Source organism: Physeter macrocephalus, chromosome 5 (assembly GCF_002837175.3).
Source record: "Physeter macrocephalus isolate SW-GA chromosome 5, ASM283717v5, whole genome shotgun sequence".
NCBI classification, from domain to species: Eukaryota; Metazoa; Chordata; class Mammalia; order Artiodactyla; family Physeteridae; genus Physeter; species Physeter macrocephalus.
Window position 1 is genome coordinate 59,599,053 of NC_041218.1, and position 18,710 is coordinate 59,617,762.

The 18,710-nt window shown below is 36.9% G+C and overlaps 1 protein-coding gene across 1 annotated transcript in view; it reads left to right on the forward strand.

Annotated features, from left to right (window-relative positions):
* CASD1 (CAS1 domain containing 1) overlaps positions 1-18,411 on the forward strand; it is a 69,604-nt gene extending 51,193 nt beyond the window's left edge. Inside the window, exons 17-18 of the mRNA XM_007105298.4 lie at positions 1,034-1,126; positions 17,024-18,411. Coding sequence (XP_007105360.2) covers positions 1,034-1,126; positions 17,024-17,290 — 360 coding nt within the window. The 3' untranslated portion in view covers positions 17,291-18,411. The remainder of the gene's footprint in view (positions 1-1,033; positions 1,127-17,023) is intronic.
* Positions 18,412-18,710: the final 299 nt, after the last annotated feature.

Below are 18,710 nucleotides of genomic sequence, written 5' to 3' on the forward strand. Positions count from 1 at the left end.
GGTTGCAGGTAATCATAGGGTATTGTGATTAGTGTAGTGATGGTCAAGTACAGGGTACTTTGGAAACACATGGGATTTCTTCCTAACCCATCTTGATACCAGAGCAGGGTTCTGGAGAAAGTATGTCTAAGCCGAGGCCTAAAAAATGAGTAGTTCAACAAAGAGGAACAGGGAGGATTTCTGGAGGATCTTCTTTTAGGTTTTAAGTTCTCTTCAATGAAGAAACTATTTTATCCCTCTTAAACCTCTACATAGTCAGTAGAACCAAGCATATGACAGACTCTCCAAACACAATTGATAGTGACATTTTAAACATTGTACTGTATTCATATAACATTTTCATGACTTCTGCAGACAACCAGATATAACACTTTGTATATCATATCTGATTCATTTTTGTAATGACATGAAAGGAAGGGGGTTGTTCCACTAACAGTGCACTAATACCGAACAATATAAGGGGAGCTAAGGAAGAGAGTGACTGCACATAGAATAACACTAACACAAGCACTCCTGAGCCTTACCACCTTTTCTCCTAGTCACTCCACTTCACATGCTCATCTTTCCTTAGTTATTTTTTTCCCACGTTTACATTGCTGCCAGTAGAAGGAGACTTTTGAAGAGAGCAAAAAGATGGGGGTGGGTGGCTCCCAAAAAAGCAAATACTTTATGGAAGAAGCAAAATTGTATCATGGAATTTTATTAAATTTTGCTACATAAATATATCATTTCTTTCTACACAAAGGGCTTCAAGATGAGTTTATATTTTTTCTAAAATACATAAAATAAAACTATTCAGCCATGTACTATGTAAAACCTGCACTTGTTTGCAGTATACAGACCACATGCTGAGAAATCCAGTTTGAGTAGAGTCTGGATCGAAAATAACTTGAAAAAAAAATTTATCTGTTGAAGAAAACCATTGTGTCGATGTATCAAGTTCAATAACAAAGAATAAAGTTATCACTTGAAAGAAAGCAAAATTCTTTTAATAAGAAGATTATTAATATTTGCCTCTGTGTTTTTTCTTTAGATTTTAGCCTTCATCCTAATAAGGAATATCCCTGGATATGCCCGTTCTGTTTACAGTTCATTTTTTGCTTGGTTTGGAAAAATTTCATTAGAGGTTGGTACATTAATATTTTGGTCTGTCTTACACAACCAGTTGTTATATGCAGGTGTGTATGTGAATGAGTATATAGGTGTGTTAAGTCTGACATTTTTTTTCAACCAAAGCTATGTTATTTATGAAGTTATAGGGAAGAAATTTAGAACTTCAACAGCAGTATTATAGAATGTAATGGCTAGACATAGATGACTTTCAAATATTCTTTACATTGTCTTAAGCTTTCAAGTACAACGAGATGCTGAGATCAGAAGAGAAAAAAAAATGAAATAGATATAAATGAAATTTGTAAATAGACATAAATCAAGTTGAGAGGATTTTGATTTGTTGTTCTTCATAATTAAATATTATAGTACTGGAATTTAGTTTATTGATGCTTATAAAAAATTCACTCTTACGATTGGAAGTTTGGGGAAAATTTTTAAACTCTATTTTGTGTGCAATACCTAATATGAAATTATCTACAGAATCAGTTTAAAGTAGGCTATGAAATACATTCTGAGTATTCTGAGTTTTATTATTTGAAATAGAACATTTTAAAACAGTAGAATTCATACTATAATCATAAAAGATACATTTTAGAGTTATAATATTTATTAAGTTGTCTTTAAAATGGGGAAAATTTCTCTGCGATTGTTACACACACACACACATATTCTTTTTCAGATTTTCTTCCCTTATAGATTATTACAAAATATTTAGTATAGCTCCTTGTGCTATTTAGTAGGTCCTTGTTGGTTGTCTATTTTATATATAGTAGTGTGTTAATCCCAACCTCCTAATTTATCACTCCACCCCCTTTCCCCTTTGGTAACCATAAGTTTGTTTTCTATATCTGTTGAGTCTGTTTTGAAAATAAGTTCTTTTTTTTTTTTTTTTTTTTTAAGATTCCACATATAAGTGATATATGATATTGTCTTTGTCTGGCTTACTTCACTTAGTATAATAATCTCTAGGTCCATCCATGTTGCTGCATATGGCATTATTTCATCCTTTTTTATGACTAATATTCCACTAATACACACACACACACACACACACACACACACACTGCATCTCCTTATCCATTCACCTGTTGATGGACATTTAGGTTGCTTCCATGTCTTGGCTATTGTAAACAGTGCTGCAGTGAACTTTGGGGTGGATGTATCTTCTCTGGTTTTCTGCAGATATAGGCTGAGGAGTGGGATTGCAGGATCATATGGGCACTTGAAAAGAATGTGTAGTCTGCTTTTTTGGGATGTAATGTCCTGAAAATATCAATTAAGTCTAACTATTCTATTGTATCACTTAGGATCTCTGTTGCCTTATTGATTTTTTGTCTCGAAGATCTGTCCATTGATATGCGTGGGGTGTTAAAGTCTCCTACTATTATTGTATTCCCTTTGATTTCTCCCTTTATGTCTGTTAATATTTGTTTTATGTATTTGAGTGCTCCTATATCGGGTGCATATATGTTGACAAGTGTAATATCCTCTCCTTGTATTGATCCTTTTATCATTATATGCTGTCCTTCTTTATCTTTCTTTATGTCCTTTGTTTTAAAGCCTATTTTGTCTCATATGAGTATTGCGACCCCTGCTCTCTTCTCATTTGTTTGCATGAAATATCTTTTTCCATCCCCTCACTTTCAATCTATGAGTGTCCTTTGCCCTAGAGTGGGTCTCTTGTCGAGAGCATATTGTAGGCTCTTCTTTTTTTATCCAATCTGCCACTCTGTGTCTTAGACCGTTTAGTCCATTAACATTTAAGGTAATTATTTAAGGTAATTATTTAAGGTAATTATTTAAGGTAATTATTTAAGGTAATTATTGATAGATACATATTTATTGCCATTTTAAACTTTGTTTTCTTGTTGGTTTTATATTTCTTCTTTGTCCCTTTCTTTTTCTTTTTGTTTTTCCTTTTGTGGTTTGATGGTTTTCTTTTGTATTATACTTATGTTCTCTTCTTTTTGTTTTTTGTGAATCTGTTGTATGTTTTTGATTTGCTATTGTCTTGTTTCTCAAGTATGTTAACCCCTTCCTGTATCTACTTGCTTTAGACAGGTAGTCATATGGGCTCAAACACATTAATAAAAAAGTCTACATTTTCTTACTGTCCTCTACCATATTTTATGATTTTGATGTCCTCTTTTACATCTTCATGTTCATCCTTTTGCTGCTCATTGTGGTTATCATCGCTTTCTCAAATTTTTTATTTTTTTTAATCTGTGTACAGGCTTATTTAAGAGATTTACTTTCCAATTGTGATTATTTCTTTCCTATAGATTCTTACTTCTTTTCCATTTAGAGAAGACCTTTCAATATTTCCTTTAGGATAGGTATAGTATTGCTGTATTCTTTTAGTTTTTGCTTGTCTGAAAAATTCTTTATCTCTCCTTTTATTCTAAATGATGATCTTGCTGGGTAGAATATCCTAGGTTGCAGATTTTTCCCTTTCAGGACTTTCAGTATACCTTGCCACTCCCTTCTGGCCTGCAACATTTCTGCAGAGAAATCAGCTGATAGCCTTTTGGGTGTTCCCTTGTAATTAACTCTTTGTTTTTCTCTTACTGCCTTTAGAATCCTCTCTTTATCTTTAACTTTTGCCGTTTTAATTATATGTCTTGGTGTAGGTCTGTTCAGGTTTATCTTGTTTGGGACTCTTCGTGCTTCCTGTACCTGGATATCTGCTTCCTTCTTTACGTTTGGGAAATTTTCAGCCATAATTTCTGAAATTTTTCAGAATACATTCAATACAAATACCTTTTCAATCCCCTTTTCTTTCTTCTCCTTCTGAGATCCCTATTATGTGTGGATTGGCATGCTTTATATTATCCCGTAGGTCTCTTATATTGCTTTCATTTTTTTTTCATTTGGCTTTCTGTCTGCTATTCTAATTGGGTGATTTCCATTATTCTGTCTTCCACATCCTTTATTCATTCTTCTGCATTATTCATTCTGCTCTTCATTGCCTTTAGCTCAGCTTTTGTCTCTGCAAATGAATTTTCTAATTTTTATTGGCTCCTCCTTTTGTTTTCTAATTCCTTTTTACAGTAATCTGCATTTCTGTTGATAGCCTTCCTTAATTCCTTCAGTATTTTCATTATCTCCTTTTTGAACTCACTATTTAAATGAAGAGGTCTATTTTATTGCTTATTCTTTCAGAGGAATTCTCTTGATCTTTTAATTGGGAGTGGTTCCTCTGCTTCTTCATTTTACTTATATTACTCTTGCTCTATGAGTTTAGGAGAAACAATTATATGCTGTGGTCTTGGAGGGCTATTTTTATGTGGGAACATCCCTGTGTAGCCTGCATGGGTTTAATATTTTTTGGTACAAGGGCTCTTTTCAGTATGGATGCCTGCTATCTCTTTCCTCAGTGTATGCTGGCCATTATCCCTTTGATAGGAGGTGTGACTAATGTTGTGGTGACCAGAGCCTGCACTGGATATTGAGTGGGCCTCCTCTTTGCTCAGTGGTTGCTACAGCCCTGTTTGGGACAAGGTCTACTCCCTAGTTGTTGGGAGTAGAAGCCCCCAGATCCTTTTCTGACCTGCATTTCTGAGCTACAGTGCGAGATAGTCAGGATTGGAGCACTCCCACTGGGAGAGGAGCCACTGAGTTTTCCTCCACGGCCACTGGAGCTGTTCACCAGTGAATGTGCTCTGTTGTGTCACCTTTCACCTACTATGCGGACTCACAGAGTAAACTGTTGTTGGTGCTGCCCTTGGCCCCTCCTCAATGCTGGGAATACCAGCAATCAGCCCTGGTGTCCCACAGGTGTTGTTTTCACAAGGCCACCAGTGCAGATTGACTGAAGTCAGGTCCCAGGACCACAGTACTCGGACATCTGAATCCACTGTGGGAGCTATGGAGGCAGTTCACACCCTGGCCTGGCCAGGCCCTCATACACACACACCCCCACAAAGCCCACAGCTGCTAAGGCCAGATACCTCCCAGCCACAGGGCACCTGTTATCTGTTCAGATGTCCCGCAGGCAATGAATTTACAAAGCCGTCGGCAGAGGTGTAAATCCATGGCTCACACAGCCATGGGGAGCAATTTCAGCCCTGCTTCCTGAGTTGCATGGCCCCTGGGGCTCAGCTGTGGTTTCAGCCCCACCTCTGCATGTGGGCAACACGATGACATCTCCTTCCAGGGCCTGCCAAGGTGGCGGTTGGTGTGGGAGCCTGCCAAGGCAGCAGCGGCTGAGGCACGCTCTCGTGGAGGCCAATGAGGTGAGGCAGGGGCCAGCACATGAGCTGCTATGGTGGCCCCATCCTTCACGCACCACTTAACAATAGCCCTTTGTTTCTATGGCAGGCCCAAGCATCTTCCTTGAACACCCACTACTGCAGCTGTACCACACTCCAGCCCCTTCAGGCTGTCTCCGTGCAGCCAACCCCAGTCCTCTCCCCAGGTCTACCTCATTGTAGTTTTGATTTGCATTTCTCTAATTGTGATGTTAAGCATCTTTTCATGTGCTTTTTGGCCATCTGTAAGTCTTCTTTGGAGAAACATCTGTTTAGATCTTCTTCCCATTTTTTCATTGGGTCATTTATGTGTTTTTTTTTGAGTATATTTGGTTTACAATGTTGTGTTAGTTTCAGGGCTATAGCAAAGTGAATCAGTTATACATATACATATATCCATTCTTTTTTAGATTCTTTTTCCATACAGGCCATTACAGAGTATTGAGTAGAGTTCCCTGTGCTATACAGTACGTCCTTATAAGTTATCTATTTTATATATAGTAGTGTGTGTATGTCAACACCAATCTTCCAATTTATCCCTATGCCTCCCTTGCCCCTGGTAGCTATAAGTTTGTTTTCTACATCTGTAACTCTGTTTTGTAGATTAAGTTCATTGGTACCCTTTTTTTTAGATTCCACATATAAGTGATATATGATATTTGTCTTTCTCTGTCTGACTTACTTCACTCTGTATGACAGTCTCTAGGTCCATCCATGTTGCAGCAAGTGGCATTATTTCATTCTTTTTCATGGCTAATATTCCATTGTATATATGTACCACATTTTCTTTATCCATTCCTCTGTTGATGGACATTTAGGTTGCTTCCATGTCCTGCCTGTTCTAAATAGTGCTGCAGTGAAACTTGGGGTGCATGTATATTTTTGAATTATGGTTTTCTGCAGATATATGCCCAGGAGTGGGATTGCTGGATCATATGGTAGCCCTGCTTTTAGTTTTTTAAGGAACCTTCATACCATTCTCCATAGTGGCTGTACCAGTTTACATTCCCACCAACAGTGTAGGAGGGTTCCCTTTTCTCCACACCCTTTCCAAGCATTTATTGTTTATAGATTTTTGGATGATGGTCATTCTGACCATTGTGAGGTGATGCCTCATTGTAGTTTTGATTTCCATTTCTTTAATAATGAATGATGTTGAGCATATTTTCATGTACTTTGTAGCCATCTGTATGTCTTTTTTGGAGAAATGTGTAATTAGATCTTCTGCCCATTTTTTTTCTTTTTTTTTTTTGCGGTACGCGGGCCTCTCACTGTTGTGGCCTCTCCCGTTGCGGAACACAGGCTCTGGACGCGCAGGCTCAGCAGCCATGGCTCACAGGTCCAGCCGCTCCGCGGCATGTGGGATCCTCCCGGACCGGGGCACGAACCCGTGTCCCCTGCATCAGCAGGCGGGCTGTCAACCACTGCGCCATCAGGGAAGCCCAAAATTTCTTTTAATTTTTAATCAGCACACAGAAAAAATTGACTTTTTAATTTTGGTGCACAGTTCTATGAATTTTACATGTATAGATTCCTGTAACCACCACCAGAACTAGGATACCAAAAAACTACGTTGTACTATCCCTTAGTAGTCACACCCTTCCCCCATTCTAACTCCTGGCAAGTACTCTTCTACATGACTATAGTTTTATCTTTTTAAGAATGTCATACAAATGTTTATTTTCACTACACTAGGAGGTAGATCAAAAAAGATCTTGCTGCAATTTATGTCAAAGAGTGTTCTCCCTATTTTTTCCTCTAAGAGTTTTATAGTATCTGGTCTTACGTTTTGGTCTTTAATCCATTTTGAGTTTATTTTTGTGTATGGTGTTAGGGAGTGTTCTAATTTCCTTCTTTTACATGTAGCCATTCAGTTTTCCCAGCACCACTTATTGAAGAGGCTCTCTTTTCTCCATTGTATATTCTTGCCTCCTTTGTCATAGGTTAGGTGACCATAGGTACGTGGGTTTATCTCTGGACTGTCGATCCTGTTCCATTGATCTATATTTCTATTTTTGTGCCACTATCATACTGGTTTTTTTTTAATGGGACTTTTTTTTTTTTTTTTGGCTGCAACGTGCCTTTGTTGCTGCGCATGGGCTTTCTCTAGTTGTGGCGAGCAGGGGCCACTCTTTGTTGTGGTGCGTCGGCTTCTTGTTGCGGTGTCTTCTCTTGTTGCGGAGCACAGGCTCTAGGCGCACGGGCTTCAATAGTTGTGGCACAGAGGCTCAGTAGTTGTGGCGCACAGGTTTAGTTGTCCGCAGCATGTGGGATCTTCCTGGACCAGGGCTCAAACCCGTGTCCCCTGCATTGGCAGGCAGATTCTTAACCACTGCGCCACCAGGGAAGCCCTATCATACCGTTTTGATTACTGTAGCTTTGTAGTATAGTCTGAAGTCACAGAGCTTGATTCCTTCAGTTCCATTTTTTTTTTTTCAAGATTGCTTTCGCTATTTGGGTTCTTTTGTGTTTCCATACAAATTGTAAAATTTGTTCTAATTCTGTGAAAAATGCCATTGGTAATTTGATAGGGATTGCATTGAATCGGTAGATTGCTTTGGGTAGTATAGTCATTTTCACGATAATATCTATTCTTCCAATCCAAGAATATGGTATATCTCTCCATCTGTTTGTGTCATCTTTGATTTCTTTCATCAGTATCTTTGATTTCTTTCATCAGTATCTTAGAGTTTTCAAAGTACAGATCTTTTACCTCCTTGGATAGGTTTATTTCTAGATATTTTATTCTTTTTGATGGCAGTGGTAAATGGGATTGTTTCCTTGATTTCTCTTTATGATCTTTCATTGTTAGTGTATAGGAATGCAAGAGATTTCTGTGTATTAATTTTGCATCCTGCAACTTTACCAGATTTATTGATGAGCTCTAGTAGTTTTCTGGTAGCATCTTTAGGTTTTTCTATGTATAGTATCATGTCATCTGCAAACAGTGACAGTTTTTCTTCTTCTTTTCCAATTTGCATTCCTTTTATTTCTTTTTCTTCTCTGATTGCCATGGCTAGGACTTCCAAAACTATGTTGAGTAATAGTGGTGAGAGTGGACATCCTTGTCTTATTCCTGATCTTACAGGAAATTCTTTCAGTTTTTCACCAATGAGAATGATGTTTGCTTTGGGTTTGTCATATATGGCCTTTATTATCTTGAGGTAGGTTCCCTCTATGCTGACTTTCTGTAGAGTTTTTAATCATAAATCAGTGTTAAATTTTGTCAGAAGCTTTTTCTGCATCTATTGAGATGATCATATGGTTTTTATTCCTAAGTTTGTTGATGTGGTGTATCACACTGATTTGCAGATATTGAAAAGTCTTTGCATCCCTGGGATAAAGCCCATTTGATCATGATGTATGATCCTTTTAACGTGTTGTTGCATTCTGTTTGCTAGTATTTTGTTGAGGATTTTTGTGTCTACGTTCATCAGTGATATTGGCCTGTAATTTTCTCTTTTTGTGATATCTTTTTCTGGTTTTGGTATCAGGGTGATGGTGGCCTCATAGAATGAGCTTGGGAATGTACCTTCCTCTGTGATTTTTTGGAAGAGTTTTAGAAGGATAGATATTAAGCCTTCTCTAAATGTTTGCTAGAATTCTGTGAAGCCATCTGGTCCTGGACTTCTGTTTGTTGGAATATTTTTAATCACAGTTAAATTTTCAGTGCTTGTGATTGGTCTGTTCATATTTTCTATTTCTTCCTGGTTCACTCTTGGAAGGTTGTACCTTTCTAATAATTTTTCCATTTCTTCTATGTTGTCCATTTTATTGACGTATAGTTGCTTTTAGAAGTCTCTTATGAACCTTTGTATTTCTGTGGTGTCTGTTGTCATTTCTCCTTTTTCATTTCCAATTTTATTGATTTGAGTACTCCCATTTTTTCTTGATGAGTCTGGCTAAAAGTTTATCAATTTTGTTTATCTTCTCAAAGAACCAGCTTTTACTTTCATTGATTTTTGATATTGTTTTCTTTGTCTCTATTTCATTTATTTCTGCTCTGATCTTTATGATTTCTTTCCTTCTACTAACTTTGGGTTTTGTTTGTTCATCTTTCTCTAATTGCTTTAGGTGTAAGGTTAGGTTGTTTGAGATTTTTCTCGATTCTTGAGATAAGACTGTATTGCTGTAAACGTTCCCTTAGAACTGCTGCATCCCATAGGTTTTGGATCATCTTGTTTCCATTCTCATTTGTCTTTAGGTATTTTTTGATTTCCTCTTTGGTTTCTTCAGTGATCCATTGGTTATTTAGTAACATTCTTTAGCCTCCATGTGTTCGTGTTTTTTTACAGTATTTTTCCTATAATTGATTTCTGATTTCATAGCGTTGTGGTCAGAAAAGGTGCTTGATATGACTTCAGTTTTCTTAAGTTTACCAAGGCTTGATTTGTGACCCAAGATATTATCTATCTTGGAGAATGTTCCATGAGCACTTGAGAAGGAAGTGTATTCTGCTGCTTTCGGATGGAATATTCTATAAATATCAATTATATTTATCTGGTCTAATGTGTCATTTAAGGTTCGTGTTTCCTTATTAATTTTCTGTTTGGATAATCTGTCCATTGGTGTAAGTGGGGTGTTAAAGTCCCCCATTATTATTGTGTTACTGTCGTTTTCCCCTTTTATGGCTGATAGCATTTGCCTTACATATTGAAGGGTCCTATATTGGGTACATATATATTTAGAATTGTTCTATCTTCTTCTTGACTTGATCCCTTGATCATTATGTAGTGTCCTTCCTTGTCTCTTGTAACTGTCTTTAAAGTCTACTTTGATATGAGTATTGCTACTCCAACTTTCTTTTGATTTCCATTTGCATATCTTTTTCCATCCCCTTACTTTCAGTCTGTATGTGTCCTTACGTCTGAAGTGGGTCTCTTGTAGATAGCATATATATGGGTCTTGTTTTTGTATGCATTCCACCACTCTATGTCTTTTGGTTGGCGCATTTAATCCATTTACATTTAAGGTAATTATTGATATTGATATGTACATTCCTATTTCCATTTTCTTAATTGTTTTGGCTTTGTTTTTTTTGGTCTTTTTTCTTCCCTTCCTCATTTTTTCTCTTCTGTTTCCTGCCTTGAGAATCTCCTTTAGCATTTGTTGTAAAGCTGGTCTGGTGATGCTGAATTCTTTTAGCTTTTGCCTGTCTGTAAAGCTTTCGATTTCTCCGTCAAAACTGAATGAGGGCCTTGCTACGTAGAGTATTCTCGGTTGTAGGTTTTTCCCTTTCATCATGTTAAATATATCATGCCACTCCCTTCTGAACTGCAGAGTTTCTGCTGAAAAATCAGCTGATAACCTTATAGGAATGCCCTTGTATATTATTTACTGCTTTTCCTTTGTTGCTTTTAATATTTTTTCTTTGTATTTAATATTTGTTAGTTTGATTAACAAATCAAAGGGGGGAGTGTTCCCCCTTGGGTTTATCCTGTATGGGACTCTCTGCGCTTCCTGACTTGGGTGACTGTTTCCTTTCCCATGTTAGAGAAGTCATTCTTTGTTTTTTGATATTGAGCTGTATGAGCTGGCTGTATATTTTGGAGATTAATCCCTTGTCAGTCACATTGTTTGCAAATATTTTCTCCAATTCTACAGGTTGTCTTTTCATTTGGTGTATGGTTTCCTTTGCTGTGCAAAAGCATCTATTTAATTCAGTCCCATTTGTTTATTTTTACTTCCATTACTCTAGGAGACAGATCCAAAAAGATCTTGCTGTGATATATGTCAGACAGTGCCCTGCCTATGTTTTCCACTAAGAGTTTTATAGTATACGGTCTTACATTTAGGTCTTTAATCCATTTTGGGTTTGTTTTTGTACATGATGTTAGAGAATGTTTTCATTCTTTTACATGTAGCTGTCCAGTTTTCCCAGCACCACTTATTGAAGGGACTGTCTTTTCTCCATTGTATATTCTTGCCTCCTTTGTTGTAGATTAATTTACCATAGGTGTGTGGGTTTATTTCTGGGATTTTTATCCTGTTCCATTGATCTGTATTTCTGGTTTTGTTCCAGTACCATACTGTTTTGATGACTGTAGCATTGTAGTATAGTCTGAAGTCAGGGATCCTGATTCCTCCAGCTCCATTTTCTTTCTCAAGATTGCTTTGGCTATTCGGGGTCCTTTGTGTTTCCATACAGATTTTAACATTTTTTTGTCCTAGATCTGCAAAAAATGCCATTGGTGACTTGATAGGTATAGCATCAAATCTGTAGATTACCTTGGGTAGTATAGGCATTTTAATATTGATTCTTCTAATCCAAGAACACAGTATATCTTTCTGTCTGTGTGTGCCATCTTCGATTTCTTTCATCAGCATCTTATAGTTTTCAAAATACAGATGTTTTGCCTCCCTAGGTTGGTTTATTCCTAGTTATTTTATTCTTTTTGTTGCAGTAGTAAATGGGATAGTTTCCTTAATTTTTCTTTCTGATCTTTTGTTGTTAGAGCATAGGAATGCAAGAGATTTCTGTGTATTAATTTTGTATCCTGCAACTTTACTGAATTCATGGATGAGCTCTAGTAGTTTTCTGGTAGCATCTTTAGGATTTTCTATGTATACTATCATGTTCTCTCCAAACAGGGACAGGTTTACTTCTTCTTTACCAATTTGGATCCCTTTATTTCTTTTTCTTCTCATTGCCATGGCTAGAACGTCCAAAACTATGTTGAATAAAAGTGCTGATAGTGGACATCCTTTTATTGTTTCTGATCTTACAGGAAATGCTTTCAGCTTTTCACCTTTGCAAATTATGTTAGCTGTGGATTTGTCATATAAGGCCTTTATTATGTTGAGGTAGATTCCCTCTATGCCCCCTTTCTGGAGAGTTTTTAATCATAAATGGATGGTGAATTTTATCAAAAGCTGTTTCTGCACCTATTGAGATGATCATATGGTTTTTATTTTTCAATTTTTTAAGGTGGTGTATCACACTGATTGATTTACGGGTATCAAACACTCCTCGCCTCCCTGAGATAAATCCCAACCTGATCATGATTCTGTGATCCTTTTAATGTATTGTTTTTGTTGAGTATTTTTTTGTCTTTGTTCATCATTTATGTTGGCCTGTAATTGTCTTTTTTGTGGTATCTTTGTCTGGTTTTGGTATCGGTGATGGTAGCCTCATAGAATGAGTTTGGAAGTGTTCCTTCCTCTGCAATTTTTTGGAATAGTTTCAGAAGGATAGGTGTTAACTCTTCTCTAAATGTTTGCTAGAATTCTGTGAAGCCATCTGGTCCTGGACTTTTGTTTGTTGAGAGTTTTTAAATCACAGTTTCAATTTCAGTGCCTGTGATTGGTCTGTTCATGTTTTCCATTTCTTCCTGGTTCAGTTTTAGGAAATTGTACCTTTCTAAGGATTTGTCTATTTCTTCTAGGTGGTCCATTTTATTGGCATATAGTTATTTGTAGTAGTCTCTTCTGATCTTTTGTATTTCTGTGATGTCTGTGATTGTAACTTCTCCTTTCTCATTTCTAATTTTATTGATTTGAGCCCTCTCCCTTTTTTCTTGATGAGTCTAGCTAAAGGTTTATCAATTTTGTTTGTCTTTTTAAAGAACCAGCTTTTAGTTTCATTGATTTTTTCTATTGTTTTCTTCATCTCTATTTCATTTATTTCTCCTCTGATCTTTATGATTTCTTTCTTCTAACTTTGGGTTTTGTTTTATTCTTTCTCTAGTTGCTTCAAGTGTAAAGTTAGATTGTTTGAGATTTTTGTTCCCTGAGGTAAGATTGTATTCCTATAAACTTCCCTCTTAGAACTGCTTTGTCTGCCTCCCATAGGTTTTGGATTGTTGTGTGTTCATTTTTCATTTGCCTCTAGGTATTTATTTCCTCTTTGATTTATTCAGTGATCCATTGGTTGTTTAGTACCATATTGTTTAGCCTCCACATGTTTGTGTTTTTTATAGCTTTTTTCCTGTAATTGATTTCTAATCTCATAGTGTTGTGGTCAGGAAAGATGCTTGATATGATTTCAGTTTTCGTAAATTTACCCAGGCTTGCTTTGTGGTCCAGCATGTGATCTGTGCTGGAGAATGTTCCATGTGCACTTGAAAAGAATGTGTATTCTACTGCTCTTTCAATTGGAACACCCTATAAATAGCATTTAAGTCCTTCTGGGCTAATGTGTCATTTAAGGCCTGTGTTTCCTTATTGATTTTCTGTCTGGATGATCTGTCCATTGATGTAAGTGGGGTGTTTAAGTCTCGCACTATTATTATGTTACTGTCAATTTCTCCTTTTATGTCTGTTAACGTTTGCCTTGTATATTGAGGTGCTCCTGTGTTGGGTGCATATGTATTTACAGTTGTTCTGTCTTCTTCTTGGATTGATCCCTTGATCATTCTGTAGTGTCCTTCTTTGTCTCTTGTAACAGTCTTTATTTGAAAGTCTGTTTTGTCTGATATGAGTATTGCTGATTCCCATTTGTATGGAATACCTTTTTCCATCCCCTCACTTTCAGTTGTATGTGTCTATAGGTCTGACATGGGTCTCTTGTAGACAGCATATATACTGGTCTTGTGTTTGCATCCATTCAGCCAATCTATGACTTTGGAGCAATTACTCTGCTTAGATTTAAGGTAATTATCAGTATGTATGTCCTTATTGTCATTATGTTTGTTGTTTTGGATTTGCTTTTGTAGGTCTTTTTTCTTCCTTTCCTCATTTTTTCTCATGTGATTTGATGACTATTTTTACAGTGTTATGTTTGGATTTCTTTTTCTTATTTGTGTGTATATCTATTATGGCTTTTTGGTTTGTGGTTACCATGAGGTTTTGATATACCTGTCTATACATGTCTATATATGATTGTTTTAAGTTTCTGATATCGTAATATCAAATGCATTTCAAATATCCTGCATTACTTTCCTGTAGTTTCCTCCTCTCACAGTTACTGGGTTAGATATCATGTTTGTGTGTACATGATTTCCTATGTTTCCTGTATGTTTGCCTTTACTGCTGAGCTTTCCCATTTCATAATGTTCTTGTTTTAGTTGTGGCCTTTTCTGCCTAGAGAAGTTCCTTTAGCATTTGCTGAAAAGCCAGTTTGGTGGTGCTGAATTCTTTTAGTTTTGCTTGTTTGTAGAGCTTTTGATTTCTCCATCTAATTTGAACGAGGGCCTTGCTCGGTAGAGTATTTTTCATTGTAGGTTTTTCCCTTTCATCACTTTATATTGTGCCACTCCCTTCTGGCTTACAGAGTTTCTGCTGAAAAATCAGCTGATACTCCTGTGGGTATTCCCTTGTATGTTATTTGTTGCTTTTTCCTTTTTTTTTTTCATTATCTTTAATTTTTGTCAATTTGATTACTATTGTCTCCGCATGTCCCTCCTTGGGTTAATCCTGTATGGGTCTGTGAATTTCCTGGAGTTGGGTGACTGTTTCCTTTCCCATGTTTGGGAAATTTTCAGCTATTATCTCTTCAAGTATTATCTCAGGTCCTTTCTCTCCCTCTTCTCCTTCTGGGACCCCTCTAATGCAAATGTTGGCATGTTTGACATCGTCCCAGAGGTTTCTTAAACTGTACTCATTTTATTCTTTCTTCTTTATTTTGTTCCATGGCATTGATTTCCACCACTCTGTCTTCCAGCTCACTGATTCATTCCTCTGCCTCATTTATTCTACTATTGATTCCTTCTAGTGTATTTTTCATTGCAGTTATTGTATTCTTCGATTCTGTTTGGTTGTTCTTTATACTTTCTTTTTGCTAAAAACTTCTTGTAACTTCTCACTCTGTACATCATTCTTTTCCCAAGTTCTTGGATCGTCTTTACCATTATACTCTGAACTCTTTGTTGGGTAGATTGGTTATTGCTACTTCACTTAGTTGTTACTCTGGGATTTTTATCTTGTTCCTTCATCTGGAACATATTCCTTTGCCATCTCATTTTAATTTTCTATTTGTGTTTTTATAGATGTTGTAGTTTAGTTATGTTTCTTGACCTTGGAGAAGTGGCCCTCTATAGGGGATGTCCTGTATGTCCCAGCAGTACACTCCCCTCTCGTCACCCAAGGGCCAGGGACCAGCTGGTCCCAGGGTAGTTCTGACCTGTTTTCGGACTCAGTTCCACAGGTTGCTGGATCATAGTTTTCTTGCTTCTGGTGTCTCCCCTCTGGTGGGTTAGTCCAGTCTAGACACTTGTGCAGGCTTCCTGGGGGGGGTGGCAGGGCCAGTGCCTTCCCTTGGTGGGTGGAGCCGGGTCTTGGCCCTCTTGTGGGCAGGGCCATGTCAAGGGGCGTGTCTAGAGGTGGCTGTGGGCTCAAGAAGTCTTTAGGCAGCCTGGCTGCTGGTGGGTGGGGCTGTGTTCCTGCCCTTTTGGTTTTGGGCCTAAGGTGTCCCAGCCCTGGAGCTTATAGGCAGTTGGGTGCGACCAGGTCTCAGTCAAAGGATGCAAGATGTCTGCCTCTAGCCAGAGTTCACGTAGGTCCCCACTATGCCTGCCACCAGCTTTTATGACCCCAGAGAGAGCCTCCAAGCCACCCCCCACAGGAGACCTTCCAAGACCAGCAGGTAATTCTGGACCCAGGCTCCTGTGGAGTCTCTGCTTTTGCCCTAGGTCCTGGTGTGCGCCCTCCAAGAGTGAAGTCTGTTTCCCCCAATCCTGTGGAGCTCCTGCAGTCGAGCCCCACTGGCCTTCAAAGTCAATTGCTGTGGGTGCTCCTCCTCCTGATGCTGAACCCCTAGGCATGGTGTGGAGCTCAGAGCTCTCACTCCTGTGGGAAAACTTCTGTGATATAATTATTCTCCAGTTTGTGGTTCTCCCACCCAGGTGGTATGGGATTTGATTATATCATGAGAGCACCCCTCCTACTATCTCATGGTTTCTTCTTTATGTCTTTGGATATAGAATATCTTTTTTTGGAAGATTCCAGTCTTTTTTTTAAATTGATAGTTGTTCAGCAGTTAGTTGTGATTTTGATGTTCTCCTGAGAGCAAGGTCCTTCTGCTCTGCCATCTTGTCTCTGAATGTCCTATTTTTTAAGTCTCCTTTAAAAGAGAGATTGTATAGAATTTAGCATTCTTCATCATGTTGATATCTGTTGAAGTAGCTTAAGCATTTTCCTAATCTTTGATATTTTGAAGCAATGTGATGGTAGAACCACATTTGTAGTCACAATCAAAAGTAGTAATTGTGTCCTAATATGTATACTCACATAGAAGTTGAAATACACTTTTGAAACACTCAAATGCAATTAAAGACATTTGTCTGGTGCAGAACAAACACGAGGACATCTTAAAAACCATGCCATTTCCCATTCATATATACATATACATAAGTATATTCACAAATATACATATGCAGTACAGACGTGTATACACACACACACAGAGTAATTCTTTATTTGGAGTCTGAATACAAAAGTCCATATATCATTGCATGATATAGAAGACAGCTGACAAATGTTTTTAAAGTTAGAAGGTTCCTGTGGTTCATTTCTTGGGGACTTTGAAGCAGTGCTTCAGCAATTAGGAGTTCTGGACACTAGAGTGCAATAGACTTTAAGGCCAACAGTGAAACATAATTAAATGGTTTTAGAAAAGCCTTCTGACATAATTATGCTATCAATCATATGTTTAAATTAGGAAAATCTGTAATATATTCATGGACCCTCTGAACATATCTAACTTGACATGTTTTTCCTTTCAGCTATTTATTTGCCAGTATCACATATGGCTGGCAGCAGACACAAGGGGTATCTTGGTACTTATACCTGGAAACCCTATGCTCAACATCATTGTCAGCACTTTCATATTTGTTTGTGTGGCACATGAAATTTCTCAGATCACTAATGATCTTGCACAGATTATTATTCCTAAAGATAACTCATCTCTGTTGAAAAGATTGGCATGTATAGCTGCATTTTTTTGTGGACTCCTCATCTTATCATCTGTTCAAGATAAATCAAGACATTAGGATAGTAAAACCTTAAACTCTTCAGATTAACTTTGTGTCTACCTGGAGGAGAACAGCATCTATCTGAAGATACAAATGTATATGTAAATAAAAATTTGTGTGACAAGAATATAGCTCAGTGACATCTGTTCAACATGTGTGGTTGTATATTTTGGAAATGTACATATATGATGTGAAATACTGAAGAAAATTGATGAAGCAGAGTGCATTGTATAGGACTGCATGTGAAAAGTCTTTTCTACTGGATCTGTATTTCCTTTTATAAGTGATTTTAAGTTAACACATGAAGGCAGGGAAATAATTACCTTTCCAGTAAAAAATACAGATAATTAGCTTAGTGACACCACTGAGTGTTTTGATATTTACTAAATTTGTGGTAATAAAATTGTATGCAACTATATTCATCATGGAACTTCCTATTTCGTTGAAAACTTTCTTAAGAAAGACTGCAGTATTGTTTTCTTATATGTGCAATGATGTGGAATGACAAACAGTATGTCTTCTGTGTTCATATTCTGATTGTTATGTTTCCTGACATGAGTTTTCTTCCTAACTATGGTTTTCAGGTGTATAAGCCTAAAATCTTTGTACACTTTGTCTCAAAGTTTTTCTAGGCTCCATGACAGGATTTTGTCATTGATACTATTGTAGCTTTTTATAAAAAGGCCAAATTTTCTTTCTAGTCCAAACATTCACCTGTTTCCTTTCCTTAAGCTATACCAGTGTAATACCAGTTACCCTGTGGATCCACTGAATATGCTTTCCCCCATCTAATTAATTTTGTATATTATTTATTTCCAATGTTTGGAAGCTCTTTATAACCATTTTGGTATTTCCTATTACTCCCTCCTATTTTTAAAAAAATATTTATCAATCTAAACTTGTGCAGTGTAGTAAAGATTCAAGTTATGTTTGAGATGTATAACCCTAAGTAGAATTTTAAGTAAACCGGTGACCTTGGGCAATGTATGTTTTTGGTTTTGTTACAAGCTAACTGTTAGAGGTATAAATTTATTTATCTGTTGTACAGATTTGATTATAAATTGTAATGTTTGAAAGATTGCACTTGTTTGCTGTTACTGTGTGTGTATGGGGTAAAATATTTTTTGTTCATGGTATATGAAAATATGGAGTAATTTAAACAGTAAATAAACATTCTGTGGATGCTTATTTTTGTATTGTAAAGTATCAATTAAACTGTTTTTTTTTAAAGCTGGATCCATTAATGATTGGTTCAAATGTCTAATTCATTTCCTCAGCTTAAATTTACTTTTTCAATCTCTTAGCATATATGGGTAAGTCACTGTGTTAGTAAAAGAATAATTTAGTTAGTGCTTCAGAGGATAATCTGCCTTTCTGCCCATGAGTTAAAACATTGTTTTATTAGTAATGTTACTTAAAGATTTTTAAAATTTATTTC